Below are 15700 nucleotides of genomic sequence, written 5' to 3' on the forward strand. Positions count from 1 at the left end.
ACGAATGTCTTAAGTGTTAGTTATATTAAACGCTTGATTGAATTGTGATTTGCAAGAGGGTAGACCCTACTAACTCTTTGTGCGGTGGCGTGTCTACCCTATGAAAAACTAACTTGGGTAAAGGTAAAAGAAAAGTTAAATATAGTTATTTTGTATAATCGCGTATATGATACTTTGATTATTTTGTTAAGGGGAATAAGGAACTACGATGCCTATGAGGGAGGAACTACCTGCCTTATCCCTAAATCACTTACATCAGCTTTATGCTTACCCCCTCGTAATATGTTTTTTTGCATGGGGGTGCGTTCTGTGTTGGAACGCAGATGGAGAACAACAGTGATCGCGGCTAGAAGGTATTGTATTTGATCAATTTTATTTGTTTTATGATGAAGTTGTATCATATTTGAGCTCTTATGTTTTGAAAGATGGGTTTTGATGTATAAGTAGTGTGGAGGACGTGATGTATATTGTTGAGGTTGTTATGATAACGTAGAGATGTATGTATGTTAGTTTGTATTGTATAAGACCTATATTAGGGTTTCTTGGATTTGTTTGTATATAAATTGTTTTCTTTTGATTTGAGGGTTGGTTACTTGACTTAACTAGCACTAGTCGAGATGGTTAAGTAGCCGGTTCTACGAATCAGTATATCTTTTAGTATGTGGGTGTAGTTTTATTGGATTTCCAAGTTATGACAGGATTTAAGTTTATGAAATGTTAAAAATACAGAGGAAATTCTGCCAAAATTTTTGTAGGATTTTTTTGATTCGAGGATTGGTTACTTGACTTAACTGGCACTAGTCGAGATGGTTAAGTAGCCGGTTCTGCGAATCAGTATTTCTTTTAGTAGTTGGGTGTAGTTTTATTGGATTTGAAGGTTATGACAGATTTAAATTTATGAAATGTCGAAAATCTGAGAGGAAACTCTGCAAATTTTTGTAGGATTTTTCGTCTCGTGTAGTTTAGGTTTTGCTTAGTTGGTCTATATCACGTCCTGAGTTTTGTAATAATTAAAGATGCCACGTGTCTTTGGTATTCAGTGACTGTTTTATTGTTATCTTCGTTCTCTTATCTCTTATCTCTTATCTCTTATCTCTCTGGAAATGCTAGGGCTAGTTGTTCTTGTGTGCGCGCATCTGTGCTGAAGATTCATATGTGAAGGAATCATCATAAGAAAAGATGATGAAATTAGTCTCAACAGAAAAGATGATGAAATCGGTCTCAGCAGAAAACGTCTCTGAAATCAATGAGAGTTATATTGATAAAAGCATGGGAATAATGATGGTCAATGGTCCGAACGAGACGATGGGTAAGGTTCTAGAGTTTTTGCAAGAGGCAAAGGATCATGATCATAGAAAAGGAGAGGATCTTTTTGATTCAGTGTTGTTTGTTGGGAAGTACTTGGCGGAATCACCCTTTGCACGCATGCTAAAGGCTCGGATCTTCTCGTACCTTCTTTCCATCAAGGGTGAGGACGAACCAAGACCATTCTATTCTGTTTTATATATGCTTCCCCTATTGTCCCAAATAACAACCTCCATTGAAGGATGTAAAATCCTGGCTTCAACCAAAGGGCTGCAATATGTTGTAGATTGCCCGATCAAGATGATGGATGCGGTTTATGGCGGTGATGGGGAGGATACTAGTGGGAGCATAGTTTTGGCAAGTGATGTAATTGAACCGCCATATTGACAACCGATGAAGTGGATTGAGTTGTGTTGGTCGCCTCCGAAGACGTTAGAGTGTTGGATAGACTCTATAGGCGCAGGCATCTATGGACATCGTCGTTACTGAGGCCTTCACGCTCTCATCATGGATTCAATCACAACAGAAGATCTAATAGATGCGCTATATGATTAAACGCTCAGTGCAAGTGCAACAAGTATTGTAATATGTAGAAAAAAAATTCAAGATTCATTGTTAAAGAATGAAAAGTCAATGTAATATGTAGGAATTCTGAGGTGTATTTTTGAGTATTAAAGAGTAATTTATATTAAAAGTATGACTGTGAGGGAATAATATATTTATATATATTATGCACGTGTCCAACACAAATCAGGAAAACTCATGGAAGATCGTTATAACATAACACCTTGTCTAGAACGAGGTGATAACCTCCAGGACTCATGATAGATCGTTACAACATAACACCTCGTCCAGAACGAGGTGACAACCTGGCACATGCACGCAACGGGCAATAACGCTCAACGTAGCTGTGTTAGTTAAAGTCGTAGCATCAGTCGCGCTTATAAATATACTGTCTAAAAGCTCATTTATTCTCATCAAGACAGGGACTTGAGCTGACAGAGGAAAGGGGGGAATAATGTCTGACTTGATTCAAGTTCATCACAAAATCTTGATATGTAGGCAGCTCGTCCCAAAGCGAGCTCAATCAAAACTCGACCCATCAAAATCTTCTCCATTATTCACACTTGTAAGGACTGATCAAATTCAACCTTTATAATGACTACATTCAAAGAAAATATAGATATTTGTCGATATTTGTGGATATTTATCGATATTTGTTGATATATCACGATATATCCACGATATTTGCAGTCATAAATACCCACACATAGTCTGTGGATATTTGTCGATATTTGTCGATATTTATCGATATATCTCGATATATCCACGATATTTACAAATGTCCAAATGTAATATATCCCCACACAGGGGGATATATCCACGATACATATCCATAAATCAGAAGTCGATATTTTGCCATATCCCGATATTTTGTACTATGGTATACATGTACATTTCTTGAGAAATTGGTGCCGTTTGTTTCAAGTATGATCGATACTTTAGCATGTTATGCGAAAATAACTAATTCACATAAAGTTGACTAGATGAACTTGCTCAAAAAAGTATAGCAAACGTAAGCTTCAGTTGCACGACTTCGTTCACCATTGACTCCATCTAAACAAGCTAATATTAGTGACATTATCTCAGTACATATTCATATGAACACTATTTAATTTAACGGTAATCAATAAAGTTTTTAATTCATTCAAAAATAAAATCTACGAACACCGGCCTTGCTTTTAGGACTTAAAAAGTCACGAGGTATACTGAATAGCAAGAAATTGCCAACTAATGCTTTGTACCTAAGAAAGTTTTTTTTTTTTAATTCTATTTTTTTTTGGAGGGGAATATCCGGTACCAATTTGACTCAAATTACTCCTTATAATCATAAGCATTTCTCTTCTAAAAACTTCACAAACTATGAAGACAATCACTAGATACGATAGGCCAAACCCTTCAGCAAAACTCTCCATAACCCTCTCTTTACTTTTCTTTGTCGTATTCCTGTTCATATGGTTCTCCATAAACGAAGTCCAATTTGAGGCTCTAAGGAAACTAGGCCAGTCCGCGGTCTCCAATTTTCAGTCCCAATCTATCGACAAATCTTTTATAGAAAATTCTACCTTATCTCCCCCTGATCTGAGAGTGCTGTTCGGAATCCTCACACTGCCTGACCAATACCAACGCCGCCATTTTCTTCGCCAAGTCTATGGTACACAATCTACATTGGGTGCACAAGTTGATGTGAAGTTTGTATTTTGCAACCTTACAAAGGAAAATCAAAGAGTTCTAGTGGCACTTGAGATCATGCGCTACAATGACATCATTATACTCAACTGCGAAGAGAATATGAACAAAGGTAAAACATATACATATTTCTCAAGTTTGCCCGAGATATTTGATGATCGAGAAGGACCTAATCCTCCATACCATTACGTTATGAAGGCTGACGATGACTCGTATTTTCGACTAGATAACTTAATTGCATCCTTAAAGCCATTGCCAAGGGAAGACCTGTACTATGGTTTTGTTATTCCATGCTCTAGTATGAACCCTTTTGTTAACTACATGTCTGGCATGGGCTACTTGATTTCTTGGGATCTAGTAGAATGGATTGGAACATCAGAAATTCCAAAGAACCATACTGCGGGTCCAGAAGACAAAGTTACGGGCGAATGGATGCGTAAAGGTCAGCGTGCCAAGAATAGGCATAACGCTAAGTGGAGCATGTATAATTACCCAACTATTCCTAATACAGCGTGCACACATGAGCTTTGGCCAGACACCATTGCTGTTCATCTTTTGAAAAACCAGGAGAAATGGATCAATACTTTGAAGTACTTCAATGTAACTAACAATCTTCAACCATCTAAGCTATATCATCTTCCTTAGGTAATATAAGGCTGCTACACAGATTTTGTTCATTCTTTTGATTTGAGTTTTTATTCAGTCAATAATAGCGATGTACCTTTTTATTCCTCTTCATATCCACTTTCTTACATTTTCGCAAGGGATTATACTGAATCAACTGTAAATTCTCCTTCCGCATTTGAATTATTTGTTCCCTCCACATATAGTTCAGTTAGTAGAGTTTTGTGTGATTCTGACAGCTAAACTGTAATCTGTAATTTCACCAACAATGTCGGCAATCTTTAATTCCGATTCCTGAGAGCATGTAAACTGCAAATCTATATTTCGTAGAGATTTTTTTTTTGCTCTCTCATTCACGAGTTAAATAATTTGCGATGGAGACACCAATCAAAATTAAGTAACAGGATGAAGAGCTTAAATCAATCAATAGACACAGGCACACAAATTTCTCAACATTATCGCAAGGGCATCAAGTGGTTTTCTGATAGCCACCAAACAAGAGCCTAGAGACTTACCAGAGGCTCCATTAATGAATTTCAGACCCAACCAAAAATACACAAAATACTCATCCTTTAGATAAACTCCATGATAAATAATACCCAACGAATCTCCACAGCAGTACTAATTATGAATCCACTACATCATAATTGAACAACAACAAGTTGTCTTTAAATTACAGTATAAAAAGAACAAAGTACAGCAACACTAATAATGCTTCACTAGTTTGTAAGAAATAAAAAGGCATCATCCATACAAGAGTCAGATATCCATACCATATCTTAAAGTTGTTCGCTAGTTCTCCCGATCATGTAAACAGGGGGATAAGAAGACTAAAGATGTCTGAGTTGCCCCCCTACAGACTGAATCTCTAGATTTGTCTTCTGCGGCCACAGTGTCAGATACCAAGTTCCTTTCAACTCAAAGAAGAAATGTCTTAGTGATCTTCAACTTCTTCCCGTTGAAATTCTTTGCCTTCGTGTGTATCCTGCTTTTGCAATTCTTCATCTGCCCTCCTCAAAAACTGATCCCAACCCATTGACTTTAGACTTGGTCTTAGTAATCATACGGAACTGCAGTCTTTAGACTTGGTCGAACAGCACATTGACTCTCTACAACCCGGAACTGCACCAGCTCCTCTTCTCCAAAACTACCTTGCAACTCTTCCCAGCTGAACAGCAGCGGCAAAGTGAAGGGGGCCCAAGGATTAAAGTCTAAAAGCTTAACCCGTTTATCCCTAGTAACATAAACATCAAATGTGTAATTCACTGATTCAAACTTTTGCTGCACATTCTTTTCAAAGAAATCCTGGATTAAAATTTCAAGATCACATTTTTTCTCCAGAAGAACAGGGTAAAATCCAGTGAACTCTCGTTGGGAGACTGCAATAAGATGTTGATTTCTAACGAAGCAACGAAATTTCTTTTCAAGATGGAAAGATGAGTACCACTTTCGAAGGGCAAGAAAAAATGTTGGAGGTCTAGCTGGAGTCCTATCAGTGCAAGATTCATAGGCATGCCAAAGATCATGAACCAATGATACTGAGGATCGTAACAAGAGTGATTTCACTAAAGGAGGTGCATCTAAGGTTTCCAGTTGTACTAATCTAAGTAGAATCCTTTGGGGCACTCCAATTTAGCTTAGGGAATACAGCGCCACTAAGTGTTCTGATCGATGACACGCGATCCTTTTGTGTGTAGATGGTATATGGATGATGTAGATAGATGATGTAGATGGATGATGGTCGTTGAACAAAATAGAAGCGTATCAAAACCTAATTATCCCTTAATAAGTAAAGGATGAGTAGGGTATCGTTCCACTTTTAAGTGTATGTTATGTAAAGGACACTAGTGGAAAGGGGTTTGAGGAATTAAAAACTATGATGGTAGAGATTTTAAATTCTAATACTAAATTAAATTAAATTAACTAAACTATTGAGAATTTATAAGAGAGGGAATTTAAGAGATTAGAATCTACCAGTACTTTTGATCTATGACCTTCTGCGTCATGGTTGTTCTTAAAAGTATACTACAATTAGGCAATCGAGCGAGTGTCGATGCCCTCTTAGGCGAAATATCGTTAACAATTTATTCTACTTAAGGTTGTTCCTATGTTTATGCTATTAATATTTTCTTTCCTTTTATGTAAGCTCGGGCAGCCATTCAATGTAATGCCGAGAGCAACATCAATGAGTACTTTCTAATAGGGCGGTCATTCAATGAATCACCACTTAAGGCAAACACAAAGAATACTTCCCCTATGCAGTCACTCTCTGAGTTACCCCTTCTAAGGCAACACAAAGAATACTTTCCTAACTCTAAAGAACTATACTACTAGAAGAAAAGTAAAGAACACTAGCATGATATTAATATTGCAAAACATAAATCCTATTATATACTTCCATCCCCTGATGTGGGTAATAAAACTAATAACTAAAAACATAAAGAACTAACCTGATTAAAAAACACCATGAACCAGTAGAATCATTAAACCTTAAGCATCGACTTCATCTCCTCCCTTGAAGGAAAATGTTAGCCTTCCATAAAGAAGGAAGAACACGAAGAACGAGAAGAAGAAGAGTCGAAGAACATAAGACTAGAAAGACTAACTTATTAAGACTCGGCTAGTTAAAACCGAATCTTTTATTATTAATCTCTCTCTGCCTCAAGTTCTGGAGACAAGAATATAAGTGAATTGACAAATTACATGAGGCACTTAGGTCCTTTATTTATAGGGGTTACAATGAGTTCTAGAAGCATTCCAAACTGTCATTTGTTTTCTAATACAAATTAACTTCTTTTAGAGTCCAACTTCATCTCCAAAACTGAAAAGGAAGTGGCTACAGTGTCATTTCATGCGTTTGGACACACGATCCTTGCGTCTCAGACGCGAGCATTGCGTCTGGACGCACGATCCATGCGTCCCAGACGCGGAAGTCTATTTTCCCTATTTTGCTCTATTCTTCTATCATCTTTTGCGGGATTTGGTCCAAGCAACGAATCTTTTGGCCTTGGGCTTCCAAATAGGCTTTATAATAGGTCCAAGTCGCATCTTTAATAGCTTTAATTCCTTGGCCTTCTCCATGATTGTCCACGGGATTCCCATGTGATCCTTAATGCTCTAAATTGCTCCGTTTTACCCCTTTTTCTCTAATATTCAACAAAACTTTCACCTGTAGAATCATAAAACATAACTTACAAACACTATTAGTCTACTAAAATGGCTAAACAAGAGGCATAATCGAGGGTTAAATTGTACTTTTTGAGCACTTATTATAACTCCCAACTAGCCTTTTGTTAGTCTCTTAACAAATAAAATAAGAAAATAGATAAGTGATCAAAATCACATCCTAATAATAAAAATAAAATCCTAACTCACTTTCACAGGCATCACGATTGCATTTACCATATGGAACAAGACTTTAAACCTTTAAGTTCCCCAAAAAGGACGAGTTATAGTTTCGTGAGGGTTTTCAGGTGATATACCCACAAAATCAATCAATAGCATGTTCAAGAATGATAGTATTTTTCAGAGAGAGAATTCCTTACCCACTTAGTGCATACTCCAATAGACGGTCTCCATTGTTAACTACATTGCTACAAATACTCATAGATTATGATGGGAGATAGTAAAAATTGACAAAATTCTCAATCAAGGCTTATGTGTGTACTTAGTCAATCTCCTATACTCTCCTATCCAAGAAACGGAATCCCTAGTTTAACTTTAGATAGATAATCTCGACTTTCAATCCTCACCGGTCATACTCTCAGAAAAGAATCTCTCAAAAGATGGTATACTATTTTACCTCATGTATGTGGGGAAAAGAATAATGAATATGAACATCCCACATACTACCTTGAAAAACGAACTTCTAGATGACAGTAGTCTCATGGAAAGAATGTCAATCACATATGAAGTGTCGGGTACTTCACTTTAGCATCCTCTCACCTATTCTAGACTTCGTACCATACTGTAATGATAAGTCATGGGTTGTAACTTGACTTGGGTATTGGTTTATGAAGGAAAGGTAAAAAGGATTCTAAGGTTGTTTCTGAAAATACTAAGGGTTTTACTTCATTCTTTGGAAGATTTCTTCAAATTCTGTATTGCAGAGAAAATTCTTCCTTTGTCTTAGCTTTTCCATCCATTCTGTTCAACTTATTTTTTATTTTTTTATTTTTTTAACTCAGTGGTATATCCTTGATTAATACTGGATATGTTTGTTTTCCACTAGCTTCTTTCACTTAGAACAGAATGATGGTTTTCATTATATCTCTCTGATATTTCCTTGTAATCTTCCTTTTGTGCTCTTTCTTCCTTCTTGTTCCCCTCGTATTCTTAGAAATATATTGGTATGGCTGATAAAGGTTTTTGGCTATACTCCTTGTCTGGAGTTGGGTAAAGGGTGAATGGTTTTATGAAAGAAAATGGCTTATTGTAAGGCTCAAAAGGGTTTAACATGATGGTCCTACTATGTGGGATAAAGGATGAATGGGTTCACTACTTGACTTATCAGTATGATACTCTGTTTTGAATAGACTACAAGACCTAATGGCTATCTCCCCAGTTGATGTCACTTCGTGATTAACCAAATCAACAAATAATGAGACTATATTATAACGACATAAAGAACTGAAAGATGTTGAGTCACTAAGACTCGGATTTTTCGTAAGAACTCTCCAAAGAATGGGTATAAAGCCCAAGTCTCACGGATTAAGTCTAAAAATTCTACTTCCAGTTTACTAGGGGTTTAAATATCTCTTCTAGCAAAAGTACACAAAATTGATCAAGTACTATGGTGGTGCCTTGATAAAGAATTCTATCAACAAGAACTATGTCCGAGCATAATAAATGGTCTAAGCGGTCATGAAATCAATAATATCAACTATCTATGAAACTCAACACTAAGCAGTATAGAATATATATCCCAGACTTATCATTAAAATTCATTTTTCTCATGCTACTGATATAGAAACAAAAATATTTTAGTTTTTGAAAACTAATTTTCGAAATTCATTTATCAAGTACACCGTCCCCCTACTTATGCATGCATTGACCTCAATGTATAAAGAAGTAAATGAAATTGATGAGAAAAAGGTAGGATATTACCATTGATGCCGAATATCAGAATTAGTTCAAGAGAAAAAAAAAATTAGGCCTTTTTACGTCAGATCCCCAAGACGTAATGTGAGTCTTTTATGGTCAGATTCTTAAGACTTTTAAGTCCTTTATAGTTAGATCCTCAAGACTAGTATTCCTACCCACTAGGTTTCACTTTGTAGGAATTCTTCCGATCTCTCTCAGCAGGTGATTGACAAAAGTATACCTTATACCAACAATTTTCTCTTAATGGTTGTAACCCAGAACAAGTTTCAGAATGGCAATTCTTACACCAACCTAGCTTACTCACTCTCCTCTTATGCGCAAATGAACTTTGATTGAACCCTACACGAGCCATAGAAATAATCTTCCTTTGAAGGTCAACGGGGAGTAAACACCATAAATTAACAGGTGGGGAACACTTAGGTTTCCATCTCAAAACTGATCTCTCAACAATATGCTTACTTCCTGTAGACATTTTCGCTTGATCTACTAGAATTTCTTCCTTTGAAACTTGGTGACCCAGCACTATCCCTTCCTTTATCATGAAGTAACACTTTTCCCAGTTTAGAAGTAAGTTGGTATCGCAACAACGTTTAAGGACTAAGGAGAGATGGTACAGGAAATCCTCAAACGGACATATGAATGTGGTCTTCTCTTGGTCCTTAGGGTGGACATGGATCTGAAAATATCTTGAGTAACCATCAAGAAAGTAGTAGTAAGCTTGTCCAGCTGATCTTTCTAATATCTGATCAATAATGGAAAATGATATTTCCTCGATGCGTTATTCAACATCCTGTAATCGATGCAAACTCTCCATCCAGTCTGAATCCTGGTTGGAATCAACTCATTGTTCTCGTTCTTGATTACTGTGGTTCCGGACTTCTTCGGCATAACTTGAACTGGACTAACCCATTGACTATCAGAAATAGGGTAGATAATGTCGGCGTCAAGGAGTTTGACGACCTCTTCTCGGACTACTTTCTTCATCTTCGGATTAAGCCTCCTCTGTGGTTGCTTAGAAGTCTTGGAATCCTCTTCCAAATGAATCATATGTTAAACTATCATAGGGCTGATCCCCTTGATATCATCAATTGTCCAACCTATAATTGACTTGTATTCCTTTAAAAGTGCTACTAACCTGGATTCCTACTCCTCAGTCAAATCTGATGCAATGATTACTGGGTAGGTTCCCAAATCTCCCAAGAAAACATACTTGAGTGTAGACGGCAAAGGTTTCAATTCTAGCTTAGGCGACTCCTTCTTAAGCTCTTTAGATGGTTCATCAGGCATAGGCAATTCAAACTTTTCTTTGAACTTGCTGTCATCCATGACAGGTGATGAATCCAAAATCCCATTGATTGCCTCGACACTAAGTTCCTCATAATCTGAGTCTGTCAGAGCTTTCAACAACTCGTCAGCAGGATATGAATGAGTCAGATAATCCTGTGATAACGCTTCAATCATGCATACCTCGTTCACATCACACACCTCCTGTGGTTGCTGTAACATATGGAAAACATTGGTCTCGACTCTCATATTACCAAAGGATAATGTCATATTACCGTTTCGACAGTTGATGAGTGCATTTGCAGTGGCCAAGAATGGTCTGCCTAGAATGATTGGTATCTGCCTACCAGATGTAGGTTCTGTGTCGAGTACTATGAAATCAATAGGATAATAGAAATCTTCGATCTTGACTATGACATCTTCAATGATTCCTCTAGGTATCTTCACTGATCTATCTGCCAACTGTAAAGTAACATCAGTCAGTTTTAGATCCTTTAAGCCCAACTTCGTGAGATCGAAATATGGTAGAAGATTCACACCGGCACCCAAATCTAATAAAGCTTGCTCCTCCAAAGAATCTCCATTCTGCATGTAACAGTTGGACTTCGAATCTTTTCGGTTTCCACAACGACTAGATTCTCAGTAGATGCGATGAACATCTTTGAGCGATAAAAGCTTCTTTCGGAATGTTGGTCTTCTTCATCACTAGATCTTTCATGAATTTGGTATACAAGGGAACTTGCTTGATGGCGGTCAAAAATGGGATATTAATATGCAAATTCTAAAATACATCGCAAATCTCCTTGTACTGGTCATCCTTTATGGTATTCACTAGTTTCGAAGGAAACGGTGCTAGCGGATTTTTCAATATAGGTTCTCTTCTTTCGGCTTCGGTTGGCTTGGTAACAGATAGTGGAGTGATAGGTAGAGTCATTCGTGATGACTTCTTCTTACTTACTTCCACAGTAGTTCCTTCAACTTCTTTTGCAACAGTTTCTTCAGCAGGTGACACAACACTAGATATATCTGGAATGTTAGAACTGGGTGGGATGGTGGGGACATAAGTCCTTAGGCTCCGCAGAATCTTTTCCTGGTTCATAGACAATCTTGTTATCAACTTTCTTGCCTGACCTCAGAGTGGTGACAGAATTAATTTGGTCATGAGTAATCTCCAGGTTATCCACCTGCAAGACACCTCTTCCTTTCGGATTTGGCTCCGGCTGGCTTGGTAATGCTCCTTTCGATCTTTCCGTTAAGGCGGCAGCAATTTGCCCTATCTAGCCTTGAATGACACTAAAGTTATTCTCTAACTTCTAGGTTCTTTGATTTGTCTGTTTCAGCTCATTGACAATGGTGGTGATAACTTTTTCCAGATGTGGGATAACTGCTTTGCTTGACTGAGGCGTAGGGGCAATATATCCACTCATAAGATCTGGTACTAACTCTCTGTTTGTGTTGGCTTGGTATTACTGGTTCTGGTATGACCGTTTTTCGTATGGTTCTTTGGCGGTTTTGGAACCGACATCTTGGTTATTATGGTACTGATTTGACTGATTTTGGAATCCTGGAGGAAAATTCCTCTGATTTGTATTTTGTGGCTTCCAATAATTCTGTCCCAGATTGAATTGGTTATTTCTTCCTAAAGAGTTGATACTACATGCCTCTGCATTAGTATCCAGATAGTACGAACACTCTTCAGTGGTGTGACCTTCATCAGAACATAGCTCACAAATGGCATAACAAGGCTTGGATGGCTGAGGTTTAGCTTGGAAATTGTTTTCTTTTTGAGGATTCATGGAGAACTAATCAAACTTGTTGTTCAGAGTTTCAAGTCTTGTTGATAGGCTTGCCATAATTCATAGCATTGCTTGATTTGGATCTTCTTGAATTTGGTTGCCAAATTGCTTCGGCACCCCCTCCACTCTAGCTACGTCCTCGTTGCTAGTACTCCATTGTTGAGTGTCTTCAGCTAAATTATCGAGAAAGTTGTAGGCTTCTTCTCCATCCAATGATGTAAACTTACCTTGATGCATTGACTATATCATCTGCTTGTTCATAATAGAAAGTCCTCGAAAGAAAAAATGAGCCAGTATGCTCTTATCATAACCATGATGTGGACATGAGACTAGCAGATTATTGAATTTCTCCCAGCTTTGATGATATTCTTCAGTCACCTTCCCTTTGAAATTGTCGATGGCTTGCTGCATGGCATCTGTCTTCTGGGGTGGGTAGAACTTTTTCATAAACTTTGTTCTCAACTTTTCCCAGTTGTTGATTGAATTGATCGGCTGTGCAGTTAACCATTTGGATACTTTACCTTCGAGTGAAAGTGGAAAAAGAATTAACTTGATACTCTCATCCCTGATATTATGGTTCTTGAAAGTTCTGAGGACTGATAGAAATTTGTTCATATGGACATAAGGCTGAACATTGTCTGAACTATTGAACTTTGGAAGCATAGAGATTACTAATGCTCTAAGTTCAAACTGGTTAGCTTCTGTCTCTGGAAAAACAATACTGCTGGGTGGGTCTCCAATGATTGGCGAATAGAAATCACTCAGCTTCTTCCTCTGTTGTGCTTGCATGGGTGGAATAGCTTCAGGATTATTGGTATCCAAAACACCTCCATCATTGCGTGCGGCCATTGTATCAATCTCGTCTAGTATTCTTGTGAGTCGGTTGTTAAACCTTGTCCACTGTTGTGTTCTTACCAAACGATGATATGAACGACGGGGCTTACACTAGAAAATGCTATGCGAAAATGACGAAAAACTATCATACAATGCTTGAATAATATGCAACTATTATAAATTATACTAAAATATAAAACTACTTTCCTACAACTGGGTTGGGCTTTGCAGCTAGTATCTCGCCCGTTGTCTAAAGCTGCCTCTTCTAGGGTTATGGTGAATCACTTAGATTGCTTAAGTACCACGACCTACAGACGATAGTCCGTTTGTCAAGATTCAGACAAGAAACACTAGAGTTTGATGTTTCGCTGTGTTGGCTTACAACTTCAATTGTTGAAAAGGTCCTAAATGGAATTATACTAGAAAGCAATAAAATTAAAATATAATGCAACTATACTAAGAATGAAATAAAAAGAATGAAGATTTGACTAACCTGGATGGTAGATCTTGTCTTTGAGATGTCCTTCAAGCTTCTCTCTTTCTCAAAAGGATGGACGATGCGGCTAAAATTACCTCAAGATCCAAACTTCTAATCTTGAAAGAAAACGTTAAACATAAACAACTTAAAACGGCAGCGGCGCCATTTGACACGCGGTCCTTCTGTGTGTAGATGGTAAATGGATGATGTAGATAGATGATGTAGATGGATGATGGTCGTTTAACAAAATAGAAGCGTATCAAAACCTAATTATCCCTCAATAAGTAAAGGATGAGTAGGGTATCGTTCCATTTTTAAGTGTATGTTATGTGAAGGACAGGACTGGAAAGGGAGTTTGAGGGATGAAAAACTATGATTGTAGAGATTTTAGATTCTAATACTAAACTAAACTAAATTAACTAAACTATTGAGAATTTATAAGAGAGGGAATTCAAGAGATTAGAATCCACCAATACTTTTGATCTATGACCTTCTGCTTCATGGTTGTTCTTACAAGTAGACTACAATTAGGCAATCGAGCGAGTGTCAATGCCCTCTTGGACGAAACATCGTTAACAATTTATTCTACTTAAGGTTGTTCCTATATTTATGCTATTAATATCTTCTTTCCTTTTATGTAAGCTCGGGCAGCCATTCAATGTACTACCGAGAGCAACATCAAGGAGTACTTCCTAATAGGGCGGCCATTTAATGAATCACCACTTAAGGCAAACACAAAGAATACTTCTCCTAGGCAGCCACTCCCTGAGACCCCTTCTAAGGCAACACAAAGAATACTTCCCTAACTCTAAAGAATTATACTACTAGAAGAAAAGTAAAGAACACTAGCATGATATTAATATTGTAAAACATAAACCCTATTCTATACTTCCATCCCCTGATGTGGGCAATGAAACTAATAACTAAAAACATAAAGAACTAACCTAATTGAAGAACACTATGAACCAGAAGAATCATTAAACCTTAAGCATCGGCTTCATCTCCTCCCTTGAAGGAGAATATTAGCCTTCCATAAAGAAAGAATAACACGAAAAACGAGAAGAAGAAGAGTCGAAGAACATAAGACTAGAAAGACTAACTTATTAAGACTCGACTAATTAAAACTGAATCTTTTATTATTAATCTCCCTCTACCTCATGTTCTGGAGACAAGAATATAAGTGAATTGGCAAATTACATGAGGCATTTAGGTCCTCTATTTATAGGTTACAATGAGTTCTAGAAGCATTCCAAACCGACATTTGTTTCCTAATACAAATCAACTTCTTTCAGAGTCTAACTTCATCTCCAAAACTGAGAAGGAAGTGGCTACAGTGTCGTTTCATGCGTCTGGATGCACGATCCTTGCTTCTTAGACGCGAGCATTGTGTTTGGACACACGATCCATGCGTCTCAGACGCGTAAGTCTATTTTCTCTCTTTTACGGGCTTTGATCTAAGTAACGAATCCTTTGGCCTTGGGCTTCCAAATAGGCTTTAAAATAGGTCCAAGTCGCATCTTTAATAGCTTCAATTCCTTGGCCTTCTCTATGATTGTCCACTGGCTTCCCATGTGATCCTTAATTCTCTGAATTGCTCTGTTTTACCCGTTTTTCTCTAATATTTCACAAAGCTCTCTCTTTCACCTGTAGAATCATAAAACATAACTTACAAAACATTATTAGTCCACTAAGATGGCTAAACAAGAGGCATAATCGAGGGTTAAATTGCACTTTTTGATCACTTATCAATCGACTCTTTGATACCTAACGCAAATTCTGGGAAACTTGGTGGTGAAGGAGGTCGTTCTGATTCACCTTCAGAGACTTGGAAATCCTCTTCTTCTTCAGGATTGTGGATTCTTCTAGGTAAGGCATCTTCACCAGAGATGGATTGGGGAAGCATGAAGGGCCCTGAATCATCCCGTAGGTAATGAACAAAGATCTTCGGGATCTCATAGATTAAGGTTTTTATTGAAACTGATTTGAACTTTGGGTACTATTCTTGGATTTATAATCTGTTCACTTC

General features: G+C 37.5%; 2 protein-coding genes across 2 annotated transcripts; one reads left to right on the forward strand and one right to left on the reverse strand.

Annotated features, from left to right (window-relative positions):
* The first annotated feature begins 3178 nt into the window (after nucleotides 1-3178).
* Nucleotides 3179-4463, forward strand: LOC147508797 (beta-1,3-galactosyltransferase pvg3-like). Its single transcript, XM_086601170.1, has one exon. It carries the CDS (start codon nucleotides 3229-3231, stop codon nucleotides 4198-4200), a length of 972 nt encoding a protein of 323 aa, XP_086457296.1. The 5' UTR covers nucleotides 3179-3228; the 3' UTR covers nucleotides 4201-4463.
* Nucleotides 4464-5232: 769 nt separating this feature from the next.
* On the reverse strand, nucleotides 5233-15577 carry LOC147508798 (uncharacterized). Its single transcript, XM_086597636.1, has 2 exons — nucleotides 15439-15577; nucleotides 5233-5558 (listed from the first exon to the last, which is right to left on the reverse strand). The coding sequence occupies exons 1-2, from the start codon at nucleotides 15575-15577 to the stop codon at nucleotides 5233-5235; spliced, it is 465 nt and encodes a 154-aa protein (XP_086453762.1).
* Nucleotides 15578-15700: the final 123 nt, after the last annotated feature.

This window comes from Coptis chinensis, chromosome 3 (genome assembly GCF_015680905.1).
Source record: "Coptis chinensis isolate HL-2020 chromosome 3, ASM1568090v1, whole genome shotgun sequence".
NCBI classification, from domain to species: Eukaryota; Viridiplantae; Streptophyta; class Magnoliopsida; order Ranunculales; family Ranunculaceae; genus Coptis; species Coptis chinensis.